Source organism: Castor canadensis, chromosome 10, assembly GCF_047511655.1.
Source record: "Castor canadensis chromosome 10, mCasCan1.hap1v2, whole genome shotgun sequence".
NCBI lineage: Eukaryota > Metazoa > Chordata > Mammalia > Rodentia > Castoridae > Castor > Castor canadensis.
In genome coordinates this window covers 3,773,455-3,794,676 of record NC_133395.1, presented here as the reverse complement: position 1 = coordinate 3,794,676, position 21,222 = coordinate 3,773,455, and the positions used below count along the sequence as shown (strand labels likewise).

The 21,222-nt window shown below is 42.2% G+C and overlaps 1 protein-coding gene across 3 annotated transcripts in view; it reads left to right on the top strand.

Moving 5' to 3' along the window:
* Positions 1-21,222, top strand: part of Myo16 (myosin XVI) — a 518,261-nt gene that overhangs the window by 304,800 nt on the left and 192,239 nt on the right. For all 3 annotated transcript variants that reach the window (XM_074043002.1, XM_074043003.1, XM_074043001.1), the window contains exons 17-19: positions 14,727-14,838; positions 18,132-18,249; positions 18,989-19,060. In XM_074043002.1, coding sequence (XP_073899103.1) covers positions 14,727-14,838; positions 18,132-18,249; positions 18,989-19,060 — 302 coding nt within the window. The remainder of the gene's footprint in view (positions 1-14,726; positions 14,839-18,131; positions 18,250-18,988; positions 19,061-21,222) is intronic.

Genomic DNA, 21,222 nt, shown 5'->3' with positions numbered 1-21,222 from the left:
TCTCTGGGTATAGGCATGGCTGTGGTTGGGTTTTCTCTGGGTATAGATGTGGATTTTCAGGCCCAGCACCTACCCCAGGTGTGTGTGGGGGTTTCCTTGCTGTCTGTCTGGGTGTTTTACAGAACAGCCTCCTGTAAGAGTAAAGCAGTTTGGGTGTCTGTCCTTGTGTGGTTTCTCGGGCCAGCAATGTGCTCTCCTTCCCCAGAGCCCCTGCTGAATAGATTAAGCCAGGGATCTCATGATCCCTGAGCGTGGATCAGGTAGCTGTCTTCTGGGGGGGAGTGAGGCCAATTGTCCTACTGAAAGTCTTGGATTTAGTTGATCTGGTTCACATGCTCCCAGAAGGGGACTAAGCAAAGCATTCTTCCTTGGTAATATATTTTCTTTTCAGAGAATGAAGAAATTATTTGTTTAGCTTTATTGTAAATTCAGAATTAATCGTGGTCTTAGGTAACTTTAAGATCTCCATGCTATCTATAAATGCAGGATAGGTTGTTTGGAAGTCTCTGTCTTGTACAAGATTGTTAAAAACATTAAAACTAATGGAAAAAAAAAAAAAACAAGGTAGATCAGTATTCTTGTGTCAGCCCAGCAAACACTTCTTACTAAATTCCATTAAACTACATATTTTGACAAATTCTAAGCACTTCTCTACTTATTTGCAGAATATTGTTAGAAGTAGCTAATCCAGAGCTTTTCTTTTAGATAAATTAATCTAATTTGTCTCAAATAAAGTGCCGACAAAGTCGATATCAACAGAAGGCAGTGGGTGCCATGACCTGGTCACAGAGGACCTGTAATTTGCATAACGTCTGTGTGTGGCATCCCGGTACAGAACGCTTTGTCCCAGGCATGTTGCAATGCCTCACCTGTTTAAATATTTCATGGTAAACAGAACATCATGCAATCACGACTGATTATTTTCTTAATTGTCTCTTACATCAAGTGCATCGGCTTAGTAAAAGTAACGCACAGGTAGCACCTATAAACCCTCACCATGAAATTGTTGCTTGCTGATAACTTTGAAATGTGAATTAAGCATGAAAAGAGACCCTACACACTGAGAAGAACAGACAGAGAAGGCTCACAGGTGACAAGTTCAGGTGACAAGGCTGTGATATCAGAGTAGTTCCTAATAGCCAATAATTGAACTCCATAGAATACAACTCACATATTTTACCTCATGATGCAAAATAGGCCACTTCTACTTATTCACAGTAAGTGCCATGTGCAGTATGTTTTGCTCAACTTAGGCCAACTGCCTGTCATGTTCTGGTCCCCAGTGTAAGCCATGGTCTACACAAGACTCAAGCTGCAGGCCTCCCAGGGAGAAGGGAGAAGGAGGGCAGACGCCTGTACCTGGTGAACATCTGGATTTAATCTAAGGAGAATGAGTCCACACGGAATAAAAAGAAGTCAACCAAAGAAGCCACTGGCCAATGGTGGGAGGCAGAGTCTGGGGACAGACTGACAGGCTGATGTGACAGACAGCTCTTTACTTGGGCTCCTGTTCCCTGTCCCCTCTGTCTCTAGAACACATTCCAGAGTGAAGGTTCCTCTCCATGAGCTCAAACACCATGAAGAAATTCAGCCAAGGAAGTGCACTGAGGGGTCTGAGGACAGACAGGCCTGTCCACTTGCTCTTTTCTTTCTTAGAGAGTTGTCTTTAAACACTGATTCAGTTGACAACACCACATCCTTTCCTGTTTGATATTGATGTGAAAGAACTGTTAGCATTTTGCACTATTACGATTGAAACAGAGTTTCTCATTAAGCAGATTGCTATTAGAATATATACCAACATTTCAGAGTTTAAATAAACCAAAACATACCTTAAATATTTGTTTGCCTTCTCTGGTTTAAATAACCCTTGCTGTTCTCTGTATAGTATATTATGTACTCAGGGCATATGTTGCTTAAATTTTGTCTTGATGTGTCTGATATCTGTGGACAAGCATTATGTCACATTTGTCTTTAATACCTAGTAATCACAATTCTTTGCATACAAAGAAAGTTGACATTTTTGTTGTCTTGATCAAAGCTTGACTGTTTGAAATTAGCAGTGTATAGCGATGATCTGGGATGGTGTCTTTCACAAGCATACAATTTTTTCAAGCCTGTCTTTACAAATCTTCTCTGATTCACCCAAGTGACTCTACACTTACCCCTATTCTTGCAATTTCTATCGTTTACTTTTTGTTTATAATCTCCCTATTACTGACTCCCTATTAGAGGATGGGGACCTGTTTTGTTCAGGCTTCTCATCCAGTGAGAAGCACAATTGGCATTAAATTAAACATCTGTAGGTAGAGTGAATAAATTGATGAATAAACAAAACTTGACTTATTTTCAATCATGGTAAACATGTCCATCCAGTGAAAGAAATGAATATTGTGCCCAAAGGTGAAAGGCCATGAGTGCATTTTCATGCAGACCCATGGTTTAAACATGACACTGCGTTTTCAGGAGGAACACAGTTGATGGGTGATGAGATGGTACCTTGTCAGGCATTGTTTGTCAGGAGTCCGTCAGTGCCTATAGAGTATGCTGAAGGGCGGAGTAACAGAGGCAGTTCTTTAAACCTTCAGCGGGATCCGGAGGATCCATAGATGAGGTGCTGTTGTGTAAAGGCAGCATTGCCTGTTCTACATTACCCGAGATCCAAAGCAGATCTTGTTTTCCTTGTTTTCTCTCTGGCTAGAATGTGTGTGATACCATTGAGCGGGGAGTCCACTTCCAGCAAGAGAAGATTTCCCATCTGAAAGGGAGCTTTGTGGGGAGCATGAAGGGCCTTCAGGGTAGTTGGTCTCAGCAAATCAGCTATCTGGGTTCTGAGCTGGGATAGTCAGAACAGGGCAGTGGGCAGTGTCCATTGCACTCAGCCTCCTCTGGATTCCCTCTCCCTGTCATCATGTATGGCTATGGTACTTTCAGAGGTGCCTAACAGGAGCCTTTCTACCTTATTTTCATTCACTTTCTTCAGAGCATCACCTGTTAACATGCAGGAGAAAAGGGAGATAAAATGGCCTTTTTTATTGGATTTGACAAGGAAGACACTTGGCTTTTGTGTTCATGTTTGTAACATAGTCTGCCCTGTAAATTTTAGAAGCCCTAACAAATCAGAAACAAAAGTCTACAGATCTGAATCTTGCGAGTTTTTGTTTTCATGAGAGATGAGATTCACTGCTCACTCTTTGAAGTGCTCATTGCCTCAAATGTAAGTATCGAAGTCCCCCATCCAACTAGGCCTGATCCTGCTTGGCTTCCAAGATCAGACAAGACCGGGCACGTTCAGAGTGTTATGGCTGTTGACTAAACATTGAAGTCAGGAGAGCAGGAAATTAAACTCATAGATGCTCCCAGGGGAATTGCTGTAATGACTAGAGTCCAAGGGCAATGAATCAACTTAAATTTATTTCTAAAGACAAATATATGATCTTTCACTTCTGAAAATTGATAATAAATAAAATACTGAAGGTGCATCTAAGTTTAATCATAAATTCCTTATAATTTTATCTTATTAATATTTTAATAACTGGAATTGACTTAGAAAACAGTAGCTATGTTCTAAAGAAGAGTAGAATTACTACAAGACTTGTAGTAGTCATAGTGCATGGGCAAACTAGGCCTCTGCTTGGCCAGAAAATTATTTTATTTCCTAAGTATGACACTATTTTGTTCATTTCCTGAGTATGTGATGGAAAAATGAAAACTGTTAATTTTACTTCTGAGTTGACAAACACTCAAGCCATCTGGTCTTGAAGACTCCATAATCCATCATTGGTAAAATGGATCTTAGCTATTTTTACTGACTCAGTACCTTTCTGTGTAACTGGTTGCCTTCTCGTGTTCTTGCATGACTTGCTGTGATTTTTTCATACTGAACTCAAATTCAGAATGCCTCATCCGGAGCTGAGCCACACCATTCTGACCTTTACTGGTAGGAAGTTTTCAGAGTTTTTGACTTCCAGATAATTCGGAAGTGTAAATATACTGTGACATTTACACAATATGCTTGTTCTTATCTGCAAACTTTCTTTAATGTAGAAGCAATTCTGGACCCAAACTTCCAGACATACTGAGAGATGACTTATTGGGAGTAGCAACCATTATTTGAATGTCAGTATTTTTTGAATAGTGTTTTATTGTTATTAAGAAGTATTACAAATTAGCATGCATCTAGGAATATTCGAGTAGTTCAAAGAACTTGAGAAATAATTGAGAATAAGTGAATAGCTTATTTTTAGCATTCAGGACTACTTTTCGATCATTTTTATTTCAGATTTTCTTGGCTGTGCTTTTGTAAAAGCAATTCTGTATTATAATATTATGTATGAATTATATTTTATAAGGCATATAATTTTATTGCAACTGTGTAGCACAAAAGTAACCAAAAGAACAGGTTCAGCAGACACACGTGATCAGAATATTGACGAGCAGGAGCACATCTGTGTGCCCTGGAAGAGTGGACACTGAACCGTCATTTCCGACGTTCCCACTTAATGGGATTATGTGAAAAGCACTTGTGGGGTGGGGTGTAGGTAGCATCATAGTCATTTTTACTGAGTTTTTACATGAGAATTGATATTTAGCAAAAAGCAAAATGTGGGTTATAGAGTTTATGTGTGAGCCTCCCCTGTTGTTCCATTTTTGAGATCATCTTGCTGCATACTTTATCTTGACAAGCTTACTTTACTAGCTATGATCTACATTTTCATAATAAATTACAGTTGGGAGATTTTCCTGAATTTCACTTAATATTCTTATATTTATAGATGTAGTGTGTTTTACTTTACTTTGTTTATTTCATGCTCGTGTAAAGCCCTCCTTTGCTAACATGGAAGTGCTGATGTTTCTTACCAACGTGGCAGAGAGTTTCAGTGCCTTGGCTAAGACCAAGAGTCAAGTGAGGTGATAGAGCCCTGGTGAGCCAAACTGGAGAGTTTGTGTTTTAAGAACAGTGGGAAGCCAAAATTTAATGGTGTGATTTGGGAATTGAGTTCACTAAAATTTGCATTCTTGAAAGACAACTTTGACTTCAATGTAGAAAATGGCAGAAGAGCAGGAAGAGACAAGGCTTTCAAAGTGTTGGATAGATTTGAAGGAATAGAGGCAGAAGGCCAGCAGAGGCCTCAGAATGCTACAGTATGTGGCCAGAGAAGCTGACCCCAGAGCCAGGAATGGGTAGGGAAGGTCACTAAGAATGAAGAGCCAGGCCCCTCAAGTCAATTTACACACACTGCAGAAGAAAGAAGTGTGGCATTGATTGTGAATCAAATTCACTGAATTGAAAGAAAGAAGAGATAAATAGGGTAGATATTTGAGAGAATCCATTTGTCAAGAATGTAAAGTTCCTTTTGAACCACTAACTCGAAAGACTTCACTTGGTTATTTGTGGTTTGCAATCAGTAGGGTATTTTCATGGAGTACACTCTGTACACATCTGATGCAAGCTCATAGGTGGGTCACAGATGAAACTCTTGAGCAGTAAGTACATCCATTGGTAGATAGTAACTCTCAGTAGATGATCACCCATTTGAATCAAACATCCTGTGATATTTATATATTGCAGAAGTTTTGATGCTGGTCCTTCGTCAGTCAGTATATAAGATGTAAGGTTATTTTTGGTCTTTCCTTCAGAATAGTACTTGTGTACACACCCTCACACAATGCTTTTGGTAGCTATCTCCCCCAAGGACTTGGACATCTCTGCCACCCTAGCCACAGAATACACCAAGGTACATGGAAGTGACCTTTCTTTGTGGACAGAGCCTCTGCCAGCCTGGCATGCTGTGGTGTGAATTGGAGAAAGCTTAGCTTTTACCTTCTGAGCAGGTGCAGCCCCCAGGTCCTGACTTGTAAAACTGAACCAACCGTCATCATGGCCAGCCCAGGCCACACATTCTGAACAAAATCTGCTCATTCTGTATTTCACGAATTCATTCATTTAAACATTGACAGCTCTGTGTGAGTGATTCTGTGAGAAGGAAGTGGTGCTCTTCTTCTGGCAGAAGGAAGCAGACACAGGCTCAGGATGGGTTTGCATTGGCTTCAGCCTCCAAACCCCAGTCCTATGTGCAGGACAAGGCCACTTGTCCCTGTGTGCACTCTACACTTTCCCAACTAGACACTTTCAAGAAACATATACTTCAAGATGGAGAGACGTTAGCATTTATTTCTCTAGATGTTTTAAAGAAATTTTCTGACTGATTAGAAAAATATGGATAAAGTATTCCTGGAATGTCAGAAGACCCTTTCTATCTGAATGTGCAATTTATTCAGTGAATTCTGTTCTTTTCTGGAGGCCACTGACAGGATTTTCTCTTTCCAAACAAAACAACAATGGCTAATATATTAATATTTTCAGTGGTTGAGATTTATGAATCCAAATCTGTGGTTAATAAAAAAGTTGTATTCATATTCCACTGGGAGTGACTTAAAATTAGTTAATATGTTCCAGAGAGTTTGAAAACAATAAAGAAAAGAATTTCCTCTTTAGAGCAAGGTGGGAGTGGGGCCAGCAAGCAGCAGTGCTTTTCGGGTTTCTTCAAGGTGCTCTCTTTATGGATGTCCACTCTCTAATTCTGCTTTCTTTGGTTTCTGTTTCCATTTTAAATATCTCAAAGCAAAAGGCCACTTTGCTCACAATAGAGAGGACATTATTGTTCTGTGTCTTGACGCGCCACATAAAAAGCTGAGCGAAGCATAGTGTGTTGAGTCTGTGAGTTCTGACTGGGTGGATGGGCTGTGCAAGATGAGTTATAAGTAATGAGGTCTTTTATTTGTGTTTGAGCCTCAGAGCCCATGCACTGTGGGTTCACATGCAGACACCAGGAGCCATTCCACATAAGCTGAATGGCAACATCTACTTAGCTTGGGCATGGCCACCATTTTAATATACACAGTGCCACCAGTGAACAGTAGGTATGGGTACAGAGAGAAGACACAGGCCCTTGAAACTTAACGATGGTGTTTTGGTTTGTTTGCAAAGGATTGTTCTTTGTATTTGGTATTCAAATAGTATCATTGCTGCCTGAATTCCCAGTCCTCAGAGTGGTGCCGCAGGTTGAGCAGTGGCAGTTTTAATTTGTCCTTCTCCACAGTGCATCCTGAAAGAGATTCCAGCATGGACACCCCCCCACCCCCGTTAACAGGGAACAGCAATCCCATGATTCGCCATACAGACGAATTCTATCCGTGTGTTCTCAGGTGACATAAGACACTATTCCAAGACAAAGGGAAATTATAGACACACATCACATACACAGATACACATACACACACATGCTCAAGTGCCACATAAATTAGGCAAATTACTTTAGCTATGCCATTGACCTACGTAGGAAAATATAACACGGGCATGCTATTTGTTGTCAGGACCGTGAATAATCTAGAATATTGGGATTGTTGATTATAAGCAGTAAGTAGTCAGCAGTTGTAGTTACTGACTTATTTTAAATAGGTTTAATTTGTAATGAAAACCTTTTCTTGTCTGAAGAGTAAGTAGAATTTTTCACAATTGAAACATATATTCACTGGGTTTTTCTTCTCCCTAAGGGATGACAAGAGGTGTGTTTAATGAAAGTTTGCTCCTTTATCATACTAATCTATAAAAATTACATTAATAAATTTAGTCAAAATAAAAAACTATCAAACTTTGTGAGTAAAAGGAGTGTGAAACCTTGAGGAATCCACAGAAACCACCTAAAACTACTGGGTGAGTTCAGCATGTCATAGATTATAAGATAACACAAAACCAGTCACATATATTCACCACTCTGTATTAGCATACTTGTACACATGTGGAAACCAAAGCTGAACACATGACACCCTCTCCACATAGTCCAAGAAACTGAGATAACTAGGTGTGGGCTTAAGAAAATATTTACAGGATTCATACACTGGAAATTACAAAACTCTAATGAGTGAAAGCAAAGAGGCATACTGTGTTTGTGAACAGAACTCACTGTACCGACATTGGACATCGTCAGTCATCCTGGAGATGACTGACAGGTCTAGTCCCATTCTTACTGAAATCTTAGCAATGTGAAGATGCAGGACCAAGCCTGTGGTAATTTTTATATGTAAAACAAGGCCCTGAAATACCTAAAATAGGTGGAATCAACCTGCCCTCATAAGGCCTGACACATAGCTATGGTAACCCAGCTGGGGTGGGTTAGTTTACAGCCATGCATATGGGTAGCTGTGGCAGGGTAGAGACTGAGAAACAGACTCACACAAGCTTGATCTTTAGCAAAGGTGCAAAGCAACCCAGTGGAGGAAACATGGCCTTTCAGCAAATGCACCTGGAGCAACTGAGCTCCACAAACAAAATATAGACAGACAAGGCCCGAGGGTGTAACTCAGTCATACAGCACTTGCTAGCATGCACAAGGTGGCCGCCCTGGGTTCAAGACCCAGCATGGCAGGGACAACAGCAAAACACACCTTATAGGAAAAAAATCCAAAATGGACTAGCATAAAGCTATGAAATTTTTAGGGAAAAATGATGTAAATGTTTAGGATCTATGAAAAGTCAAGAAGATCTTAACCTTAACACGAAACACAGGAACCATACAAGGAAAAGTTGATAATTCTATAACATGACATAAACCTATTGTTTTTTAGCACACCTCATTTAAGAGGATTATAAGGCAAGCTACATACAGGTGGAAAGAAAATTTTGCAAACCACATATGGAACAAAGAATGAGTTTTTGGATAATGACACCTTACGTGGCAGAAGAGGGAGGCATTAGGATGGTGAGTTCCAGGCCAGTGTGGACTAAACAAGATCCTGCTTGAAAAATAAAAAAAGAAAAACATCTGGTCAATTCAATAGTAGGAAAATACTTTTAGTCCATTAGCAAATGGATAAAGTAGCCTGGCATGGTGGCACACGCCTGTAATTCCAGCTGCTCTGGAGGCAGAGATAGGAGGATCACAGTGTGAGGATGACCAGGGCAAAATTGTGAAACTGTATCTGAAAAACAAACTAAAAAGACAGGTCTGGGGGAATGACTGAAGTGACAGAGCACTCATCTAGCAATCATGAAGTCCTGAGTTCAAACCCCAGTATCACCATAACAAAACAAAATGCCAAAAAACAAAAAATAGACCAAAGACAGAAGAGACTTTTCTCCCTTCAAATAAGCCTATACAAGTGTGCTAATTTAGTGTCCTTAGCCATTAGCGAAATCCACATTAATACCCCAGTGAAATTTCACCACACACAATCAGAATGGCTACTGTAAAGATTGTGACAACAGCAATTCCTTGTGAGGAGGGGAGACGTCGTGACCTGAGTGCATTGCTGGAGAACTGTGGAGTAACAGCCACTCTGGCCTAATGATCTCTTACAAAACTGAAGATGCCACGTGAACCAGCTACGTGTCCCAGAGAAGTGACACTTGGGGTTGCAGGAATCACTGTCTGTGAGTGTTCAGAGTGGCTTCATTCATAATATTCCCAAACTAGAAATAACCCAAATGTCCCTCAAGGTGGAGTGGCCAGACACACTGTCGTCCATCCAGACCGTGGAACACGGCTCTGGAAAACACGGAGCAATTTACCAGGACACATAACACCCTGGAGGAATCTCCTGAGAAATGTATTCCCATTTTTGTGAAATTCATGGCTTTTTGTTTAAGTGTGTTTTGTTTATGTGTTATGTTTTGATTGATCATTGATTGTTAGAAAAAATTTGGGAACACAGAAAAAAAAAAAAAAAAAAAAGGAAGCCAGGCACTGGTGGATCACACCTATAGTTCTAGCTACTTGGGAGGCTGAGATTGGGAGGGAGGCAGTTCAAGGCCCAACCCAGGCAGGGAGTTCAGGAGACCCCATCTCAACCAACAACTGGGCATGGTGGCCTGCACCTGTCATCCCAAAGTATATGGAAGGCTAAGATTGAGAGGATTGTGATCCCAAACTAGCCTGGGCAAAAAAGTTTGCAAGACCCCAACTCCACAGAAAAAATCTGGGTGTGGTGGTACACACCCACACCTCTCATAAAATAAGAAGAGAGGGTAGTGGTCTAGGCCAGCCTTAGGGAAAAGCAAGACCCTATCTCAAAAATAACCAGAGTAAAAAGGACTATAGACTTACCTCAAGTGAATGCAAAGACCTGAGTTCAAACCTCGGTACCACCAAAACAGAAAAGAAATAAGCTCATAATCTATAGAAAACCCTCACAGATGTATTTAGCTACTATTCAGACCAAAGAATTTGCCTCAAGGAGAAATGACCATGCTTAAATAATTGATTAACATCTCAAGAGGAGGAATGAAAAAAATAAACAAAGAAATGCAGGGAAATAGCAGCTGTGTGGACAGGTTTTAATAGCTGCCTTTTCAGCCACCAACCTGACCACACATTTAAGGCCAGGAGTCTTCTACTTGCTTATTATGAAGTATCATTCTATGTAGTTTCTTCAAATTCCTATGGAATTGAACTACCAAATTCCTAGTGTGTTTTATGCTTTTTCTGTTAGTTATGTGGAGGGGCTGACTTCTAGCAGGGCACCTCCCGCCCCTGCCACCCCCTCAGGAAACTTGGGGCTGTGCTGTAGATGTCCTGAGGTCAGAAAGGGTATGCACTGATTTGTTGATTGCTACCTATACCTTAGCTACCTGTCACTTCAGACAGGTTTCAATTCTCAGTTCCCCTATGTGTTAAGTAAGTAAGAAAACAACTCCTTTTGTGAATCAGGGTGGAGACTGGCTGAGGAGGTGCTCAGAAAACACCCCGTGGAGGATTTGAACCTTAACCGTGAAGTTCTAGCTCCTGCCACCTTACCTTGGAGCACAATTAGTCAACTTTATCAATACACAGCCTATCTGTGGCCTTCTCCAACGCCTGACAGAAATATCCTGCATGTTCCCTTGGCTGGACATTCTTTAAAAACAAAATAACAAAGACCCATAACAAGTGACTGGCCCTGATCCACCTACTTTGGACATTGAAGTATCTGTATATTGCCCCACTAATGTATGAATTGATAGAAGATGATTAAAAAGCAGATTGATCAGGCTATAGGTCTGGGATTCTCAGTTACAAGTAGTATGGGAGATGTTGAATTTTGAGTTCTAAGGTTCGAATGCTAGGGACTAAGGGACCATTAATTTTTGGGTGAGCAAAATTGAATTCTCCATCAAAGTAAGCATGCTAGATTTACCCAGGGTGGATGGCAACTACCATGATGGATTAGTGGGATGGAGTCTGTGTCATCGTAAGTTAGACTGCAGGGGACTCTGACCACAACACACAGTCATTCCCACCCATCTTCAGGGCTAGCAAGTCTGCAAAGGCCGTGTGGTATCACACACATCAGCATTGTGGTGAAACAATCGAGAACTGCGTTCACTCCCTTTCATCTGTTTATTGTTTGTCTCTGAACAGAAAAGTGGATTTGGGGACTTGTGACATTCCCCATGGCTAACAATATTTGTGACGATTTCTCAGAATTGCTCCCTTTCATTACTTGGCGTAGTTGTTCACTGGATTCAGAGATCTGTTAATGGAGGACATGTTGGGTGACAGTTCCCCACGAGACAGAATCCTTCCAGGAGATACTCACGTGCTGTCTGTGCAAAATTCTGAGTGGAGTACCTCTCTCACGTGACCCCCACACACGCCATGGAACAAAACACGGAGAACTTTTTACTCATGATTTTTAACTCCTGTTGGCCTCGCATTGCAGACAGTAAAATGGAGATTTGAATGTGTCTTAGAGCGAATCCAGGCTCCCTGGACTCTTAGTTCCAATACCTGCCATGTGTACATCTCAGGTATTTCTCTGCCTTTGTGTGAAATTTTGAGGTTGAATGATATCAAAGGAAACATTGATACCTTTAATTTACAGAAAAAAATTATCATTACTTTCTCTCTCTCTCTCTTTTTTTTTTTTTTTTTGGTGGAACGAGGTTTGAACTTAGGTCTTCACATGTGCAAACCAGACAATTAGTTTCTCAGTTTAAGAAATACAATTTTGGTGAAATACATCTGATAAATATTACCCTAATGCTGCTGAACAGTCAGGACAACTTCAATTTTGAATAAAGGACATTATGGGCTTTTTCTCACATCTTCACGCCATTAAGTTTTCTGGCTAGAGAGGAAAATGCTTACAACAAATCTGGAATCATCATTCCTGCCTCAGGAGAGCTGCTTTGTCCCCGTCGGAGTTGTCCCTGTGTGTGTGTGTGTGTGTGTGTGTGTTTACAGATACTGAAGAAGTATCTAGAACACTCACAATTTCTTTTCATTGTGACTATTTGTTAGATTTTAGGCTGAAGGACTCTCCAACCATCATAAACCCATCTCTTACTGACACATTGTTGCTTCTGACTCTGTGGCTCAAACCACAACTCTTCATCCTACAGGAGCCATGGGAAGGAGCCATGGGAGGTGTGGCACCACCCCCGTGGTGGCTGCCATCCACCCGAGGAGCACCTGCAGATCAGCTCCTCCTGGTGTCCTCCTTGTCTGCAGCACGCATGGCACATTCCCACACCTTCCTCAAGTCAGCCATACCTGGGCATCAGAACTCTGACTCTCCTGGGAAAATTGAAGCCCCAGCACTGGAACATTCTGAGCTGCTGCTGGGCTCGGGAACTATATTCATCACCTGAACTGGCAGGTCTGGAAGGCAGTGTCCTTTCTGCATGGTGGAGGTACACCCACCACCCAGTGATCAGACCCAGCCCACACCGGTCTCTTGTCTAGACTCTGTGTCCTTCTGTCTCAGCAGGTCCACACCTGAGATCTCTTCCACCCTGCCTCTGTTTCCTCTGCTCTCAGACAACGCTGAGGCCAGAGTTCCTCAAAGGCTACTTCCACATCCTCCTGCTCTGCCCCTCCAACACTTCTGAGCCTCACTGTCAAGAACACAAATTCCTTGCTCCTGTGGTTTCATGTGTCACCATCAGTCAGCCTTGAAAATGCACTATCTTGTTGCTCTGAAGATTCTTATCTGATTTATTTAGCTCTTCCTGCTCTTGTCCTGAATACTGGATTCTTTCTTCAGCCCTAAATTTGGTTTTCGCAATTAGTTCAACTTGTTCTTACTGATTGGCATTTTTATTACTGGGTATTAATTGTACAAAAGAATGGCTTTCACTGTGACATTTTCAAACATGGTACAACGCACTTTGATCCTATCTGTCCCACCATCCTTTGTTATCTCCCGCCATCCCCTTCCTTTTCCCTAACAGCCTTCTTCTACTTTCAAGTATCACACATTTTCTCTCATATGTGAAATCAAGAAAAAAAAAAAGGACAGCCCTAAAATGTTCAAGTCTTTCCTGCGTGAGCTTATCACTGGCAGGGTTTTAAGTCTTCTCTGTGTAGATGGTTTCTTGTCTTTCCCCAGCACCAGAGATCCTTCTATCTGTTTTGTTTTGGATTTCTGCTTGAGCATTAACAAGTAGTCTAAATTCAACAAGACTGTTGTAAATATGAGAATTTTCTCTCAAAGAAAAACACATCCCTCCTCTTAAGTATGACCTATAGTTGAATGGACACCGGATCTATCCTTTTTCCTCAAAAAGATGATTAAAAAGTATCATTAGCTCCTCTGTTTTTCCTCCCCTATTCCCAGACCATCCCTCATCCCCTCCCCCTTATTCCCTCCTTCCTCTCTCTTCACCACTCGTAGGCAGTCCCTGGGTCACTTGCCATCTGTACCTTCTTCATCTTTTCCCAGTCAGTCTTCTAGTGGGTAACAGACTACTCCTTCGGAAACCCTAAGTTGGTCCTTCCTCTTCTCGTTCCAGGCATTCAGAGCTTTCCGTCACTCCCAGAACTGACCTGAAATTCTTTTGCAAGGTGTGCAGAACCCTGGCCACTTCTCCAGCCCCAGCAATCTTTGCTTGTCTCACCCTAGCCCCCCACTTTGCAGACACGTATGCTTCCCGTGTCCATCAGGTCTCACCAACCCTACATGTGCCTGTTGCTAATTGTTCAAGGGACAGCCTTACAGCCTCAAATTGACCTGACAAATTCTTACTCATGTGTCAGCTCTCAGAACTGAAGTTTGCTCTTCCCCACAGTGGTTCCTCCTCATCCATGTCTGAGTACCACCCCTTCCTTCACACTCTGTATCTTCTTGTCTCTGCTCCTGGATGTATTATTTTCCAGTTGTTGGGGTTCCATGGAAGATCCCTTTACTTTATATCCTCAGCAGCTTGGCATCCCCTGTATTTTGTAGCCAATTCGTTCACTGAATGAAAAGAATAAATCAATGAATTGCTCAACTGCTTCATAATTAAAGAATTCTGGGAAGAGGAGTAATAAATTAGTAGAAATTAATCATCATTGTTTATGGTACTGGGATGGAACCATGAATCTCCCATATACTAGGCAAGCCCTCTGCAACTGAGCTATATCCCCAGCCTTAAATTAAGCACCTTTAATGTAAATGTTGATCGAATGCACGAGGCAGTACCTGCAACCCTCTATAGGAGGTACATAAAATGTCTTTAACTTTCTCCTTTCACAAGAAAGGGTGCAGCTGAGGTGAGAGCCATGTCACACAGCGTGGCTATGTTCTGGTACAAGAAGAACTATTTTTTCCCTTTCCTGAAACATCATGTGCTATTCTGTAACAAAGCTTTGTAAACAGACAGGTACCCAATGTCCAGGTGATTTCTATTATGGTGGAGGTGACTTTAACCACTGGAGTTTGACTCTAAGCCAAGCCAGAATGCGGTGTGCTTGTCTTAACAGGTATTTGAAGCAGACCATACAGGAAGATGTGGACACCCCAGAGCACGGTCTGAACAGGGAGAAATTCACACTTTTGAAACAAGCTCTGAATGTAATCGGTTTCAGCAACTTGGTGAGTCACATCAGCAAAGTTTCCCTGAGAAAACCAAGTTTCTACCAATTTATAAAAGTTAGTCACCCAGAAACGTTTCCTGAGTCCTATTATCCTCCAGATATTGTTGTAGCACTGATGATTCAGCAGAGAGCAAGTTCTAGTCCTCGCCACCCACAGCTTATGTTCTAGTGGGAATGAGAGACAAAGAAAGAAGACAGGAAGGATTACAGGTGCTGCAAGAAAAACGCAATGCAATTTTCAATATGGTGCTCAAAGAGCCCTTTTCCAAGGACACACATGTGTCCAAAACAGAAGAAATAACTGGATTGACCAGCCCATGAGAAAACGGTTAATGGTCAAGAATCACCTTGAAAATTAATCTAATTTCTTTAAATGTCTTTTTTTTGGAGGGAGTGGGACTGAAGTTTGAACTCAGGAAGTCCCACTTGTAAAGCAGATACTCTACCACTTGAGCCACAACTCCAGTTCATTTTGTTCTTGTTGTTTGGGAAATGGAGTCTTGTAAACTGTGTGTCAGTACTGACCTTGAAATGTGATCTTCCTGATCTCGGCCTCCCCAGTAGCTAGGATTAATGGAGTGAGCCACTGGTGTCCAGCTATTTAAATGTCTTCTTAAAGGATAGAAACCCCTTTTTTGTTCTTAAAAAATTACTAAACACCTTCATAAAATTGTATGACACCTAGAAATTCCAGTGAAAAGTTTTAGAGCACTTCTATAGGGTGGGAACTTCTGTGAATCTGGAGAGGTTCCTGACCTGCTTTGGACAGCAAGAGGGCCACTAACCCTGGGTGGCTTCTGGGCACTTGGTTATATGGCTAGTAAGACTGAAGGAAAGAATTTGTAACATTTCGTTCTGTTTATTTACATTTAAATAACTGTGTGTGTCAGTAGTTACTGAATTGACAGCACTGGTCTCGTGAATTAGATGTGGAATGGTATAAGCCTGGGAGAGAGCTTTCAGAAGTCCCACAAGTCTCTGTTTCTTTGCTAAGCTCTTTCCTCTTCAGTATGGAGGCACTTTGGGCTATGGCCAAGTCCTCAGGAACAAGTAACAAGAGTTCACGAGGGTGAATGGAATCCCAGTGACTCACCAGCCCAGATGTAGTCACAAATGTAAAGACGTTCCTTTTATTCTTCTGAAGCCAATATATTGATTGGTTTGGACCATTGTTGCTTTCCCCTGCTCACAGTTAAGGCTACTGGGGCTGAGAATGACTGAGGGGTGGGAAGGGCCTTGCAGGGAAGTGTAAAGAATGAAGCTGTCCCTATGTGAATTCACATGGGCACTTGGCTTGGCCCTGCCGTCACTCATCCAGAGCTTGGAGTTCTAGGAGTCAGTTTGCCATCCCATGGTATCTGGTTCTTTTTGCTCTAATGATTCAATCTCTACATTTCTGCCTTTTATTGGCTACTCCCACTTTAACTGCTCTGTCTTCATTTGCTGTTATTGAGTTTTTCTGTTCTTATTTTTATTTCCTCTCTACATACCTAAAATTTCAAGCTTCCTTACAGGAAACAGGAACACATACTGGGTGCAGGGACTATTCTATCATAGTACCAGTTGCTTGGAAACAGGGCTTTGTATATCCATGATTGACCCTCAGAGGCCTAGCCAGCAAAATGCACCTGCTGAGTGAGGTAGCAGACAGAGAATCTGATCTTTTTGGTAAAGGATATATGTGCATTTTAACAAAAGTCTTGAAGTTTAGCCCTTCATCTTGATCCTTTAAAGTGACTGAATGGTGAAAGTTATTCCACTTAAGAGGGATAGAGTATGTCCTCTATGATTGAAATGAAGGTGTTCTGGGCTGCTGAGGGCCCTGAATCAAAACATGTAAGTGAATGTGGTCGCAGGGGGCTTGTACGGAGAGATGCCTCCACTTTCGCTCTCCATCACCAGCAGTGCAGCCAGACCAGGAGGGCACAGGGATCGTTGCACACTTCAGACAGAGATAGAGTGACACCCTCTCCTGCTCCCAGAGGAGCACTGCCACCCTGTAATGCTCATTTCCACCTGTGTCTCCATCACCAAAGTGTAAGATCTGTGAGGACAGTCCAAAGTTTGTGCCTGCCACTGTGCCCGCACCAGAACACTGAAAGAACAGTTACAGGAACTGTTAAAAAGGGAAAAAAATAATTCACCAAGTACTTTAAGAGGCTGGGAAGATGCTATTCTATAAAGCAGGAGTGAATTAATTCTGGAATTCTGATTTATGGTGGAGGGGCTGGCTGACACATTTCTGAGCAGCACCATAACTGCCCGATTGTAGCAATGAGTCGCGATTGTCTGCCTCAATGCTGCCATTTTACAGATGGTAGAAGCATGGTCTGTGATGAAAACTGGACATTCTGGGGAAATCTGTGGGAGTCCCAAGGATTGCATTACTCTGGCTGTGTGTTTGTAGGTGAGATGAGCATGTTCTCAAACACCTTCCACTGAGGTGTGGCTGGAGCCTTTACTCCCAAATTACAGATTACGAACTGAGGACTGAGCAGGTTCCTTGCTCTCTGTGGAGCTCAACTTATCTCACCACTGATAACCCATGCTAAATATTCAGTATTATTAAACTTGAAGCCATTTTTTTGATTTTTCACTCTTACTGCAAAACACAAGTGGAGGTTCATTTCTCTTTTCTTAGGAGAAAGGGACTGTCTTTAGACCCTCTCTTTCAGCAACCATTCTCTTCCTTCCTCTACCTTCTGCTCAAAGATATCTCATGCTAATAAACAGTTGTTCCCCGAATTTTCTTGGAAAAGCCTTAAAGAGCAATTTCCACTTTGTTCCTCCAGGAGTAGTTGTTCTAATTATGCCAGAAGGGAGCAATTCTGTAATCATCACATAGGACAGCTGCCCAGGAAACACACCGTGCCATGGATTCTGAAAGGAAGCAGCCACAGCCCTGCAATGTCCCCCACCTTTCTCTGTAGTCCAGGGTCACCCCAAGTGGACAGGAATGACCCCGGTACACTAATCACACCTCGGTGCATGGTCATCCAGTTTTTACAATAGTTACCTAGAAGCCATTAATTCACATCAGAACACATCCTCACACTCATGTTCGAGAAGCACAAACATTGATTTAGAGGAGATGTGCATTGAACATTGGGATCCTGAATTTGAGATACGAATCGGTAGTTCCTTTATCAACATTGCAAATGTGAAAACTGACAATACTGCCAATAGGGTCTACACCATTTCTGTATCTGGGTTTAGGAGGTTTCAAAGGATTCGTCTTTTCATCTTTCTTCTAAGACTTTCTGTTCATTTCTTTATTTGTCAATCACGTAGGAGGTGGAGAACCTGTTTGTAATTCTAGCAGCGATTTTACACATTGGAGACATTCAGTTCACTGCCCTGACTGACACAGACTCCGCCTTCGTTTCTGACCTCCAGCTTCTGGAACAAGGTCAGTGGTACACCATCTTGACATTGACCTCTTTGGTGTGCGGTTTTGTAAACCTACCAGTAGATGGAGACATAGTACAGAAAGCCCTGGGAATAGCTGCCTCCCCTGGAGTAGAATTCAAGGGGGATGGGAGCAGCAGGGAGACATCCACTCTGTTCTTTCTTCTAAATAACTGTGGGATGGAGTAACAGGATGTACTTTTATGTTCTCATTCCACGCACCAATCAACAGCATTGGTTCTGCAGCACATGCTTGAGGTTATTTTAGAATTTTCTCAATATCCACTGTCCCCACCCCCACCCATGTATTTATGGTGCATGTAATTAGCGAAATATTTTAAACAGTTAATAATTACTTCCCTTCAAAGATCTTGCCAAGAAAACTTCTCTCTTCTCTGAAATTGCCCTGCTAGTTACAGCCATTTTTTTTAAATACCTGAAAATCACAGATTGTCAAAAAACAGCCTGTCTTCACCTATATCAGAGTGACTTAATAAGGAATTTGGAAAAAGTCATTTGGTGTTATCTGTGAGGACAATGAGGAAAAGAAGCTGTTATGATTTCATGCTCTAAGATGTTTCTCTGCTTGAACTCGACAATTCCAGCAGTATTACTGTCCTTAGTGCATGCGTGGTCTCATGTGCCTGTGTGAACCGCACACACTGTAAATATAGACTGTGATGTTCTTAGTATCACAAATGTGAACTAACTTCTTGTTTATATCCCTGCTTTAATTTCAGTGGCTGCAATGCTGCAAGTATCAACAGACGAGTTGGCTTCCGCCTTAACAACTGATATTCAGTATTTTAAAGGTAAATTTTTCTCTACTCTGACTTTCCACTTCATATAGCTTGTGGTCTTCTTTCAAATAGGGAAATTAAATACAACTTTGCATGTCCCCACTGGGGGAACCATCTCTGTGAATGGAGTGAATGAAGCATTAGTGCCTGTTGTTTGGTCACATGACTGTGTGACAAATTATGTCAGTGCAACTGAGGTTCCGGTTTGATTAACTGATGGCCCTTTCTAGCTCTTCTATCACTTTAGAAAGACAAGCCACCAATCCAAGAGGATTTATTCCCATAAAACGCAGACCCTTTGCGAGTGTGGCGCCATGCTGTCCCTGTCAGTAAGGACCTGACCTTTGTCCTCAGCCTCATGCTCAGAATCATGGCTGTCATTTACAGGTCATTTATGAATAGATGGGCATGGTGCCAAGTGCTCTAAATGTTGCAGTTTTTTATCTCTGACAAATGGTCACGAGGCGGGCATAACTGTGTCCATTCTAACATGAGAAAGCTAAGATTCCAAAAGATTAAATCACTGGTAAATGCTAGCATCTCACACTGCCTGACTCCCAGACAACGTGCCCACTCTGTGCTGGAGGCGTCCCTGCTCAGTGGACAGCCACACTGGTCTTCCTATGTGCACTTCAGTTGCTCATTTTAAATCAAGGCTTGACAACCTTCTTCCTTGCTGTGACTGTGGGCACTACACCCACCCGATCCTTTTTCTCTAAATTATTCCTGTTCCTACCGCTAGCCTTTTAGGACTGACTTGCAGGCATTTAGCTGTGTGGCTTATGATTTCTGCCTCATCCCTACTCTCTGAATTTCCCTTCTGTGTTCCTGAAATTCATGAATTTCCCATTAACTGCTCAGCCTCCTACCTAGGTTTCTGGACCCCTCCTCCCCTTCCTTCTCCATTGAATAGGTAATACATGTGCCAGCTGGACCCCATAGATAATGCTCATTCTTCCTTCCCAGTTCCTTTCATGGGTCATGGCCACAGCGTCTTTCCAGCCTTTTATCTGGCCTTACCTCTTTTTGTCCTCCTTCCACAGTGCTTCAGAAATAATATTCATGGGCTGGGAATAGAGGCTTACACCTGTAATCCTAGTTACTCAGGAGGCAGAGACCAGGAGGATGACAGTTTCAGGTTGGCCGGGCAAAAAGTTCCTGAAACCCCATTCAACCAATGACTGGGTGTGGTGGTGTGTGCCTGTCATCCCAGCTACTCAATGAAGCACGAACAGGAGGATCTCAGTCCAGGCTGTCTGCACATAAAGCAAGACCTAACTCAAAAATAACCAAAGCATAAGGGGCTGGCAGAGTGGCTCAAGTGATGAGCACCTGCCTAAAAAGCATGAGGCCCTGAGTTCAAACCCCAGTGCTGCCAAGAAAAAAAAAAGAATTTTTATGAAGTGCAAATATGCTTTTCATCTGTAGCTAACAGACTTTCAAAGACACCCCAACCCCTTTAAGGATAGCTCACTTTAGGGTGGCATCAGCAGTTTCTATATTCTGAGCTGTACCTGACATGTCATACACTTCTACCAGCACCCCTGGATCCAACCACACTAAGCATCCTGACAAACCCCAAGTATGCCATTCTTCATCATGGCTTTTTGAAGAAAAATTAAGCTTGCCGCTATCATCTACATGTACCTGTGTAGACCCCTCTGCTCTCACTGCTCCACTAATCCACTCTCCATGTTGGGTACTCATCAGAATTCCTCAACCATGGTGACTCTAGAGATCTTGGTTCTACCATATGCTAGATGGCCAAAACTGCTTTCACTCCCACCTTGTGTTTTCCTTCTTAATGGCCTGGACCTCGTAGCTCTCTGACCACATCCGTGGTGGTGGCATTTTGGACTTTCTTACCTGTTCCTCCAACTGATAGCCAGCATCATCCTATTACAAGTCCCTACTCAGCCTGAGACACAGTGGTTGGTCAGTTTGACCATAGCCATGAAACATGACTCCAGACCCCCATTCACGCTTATTCCCCAGAGAGAGTGCCATGATGGGCTCTGATCCAGACCGTCCTCCCTCTCTCTTTTCTTCTCCCTTCTCTAGTCCCTTTCCTTCTAAAAATCTCTCTCAAGATTTCATTTATTGTCTTTTTTAGAACAATATATCAATTTCTACCTGAAAGCCCAATCTTGTCCCCAATCTCTAGGCTACATTTT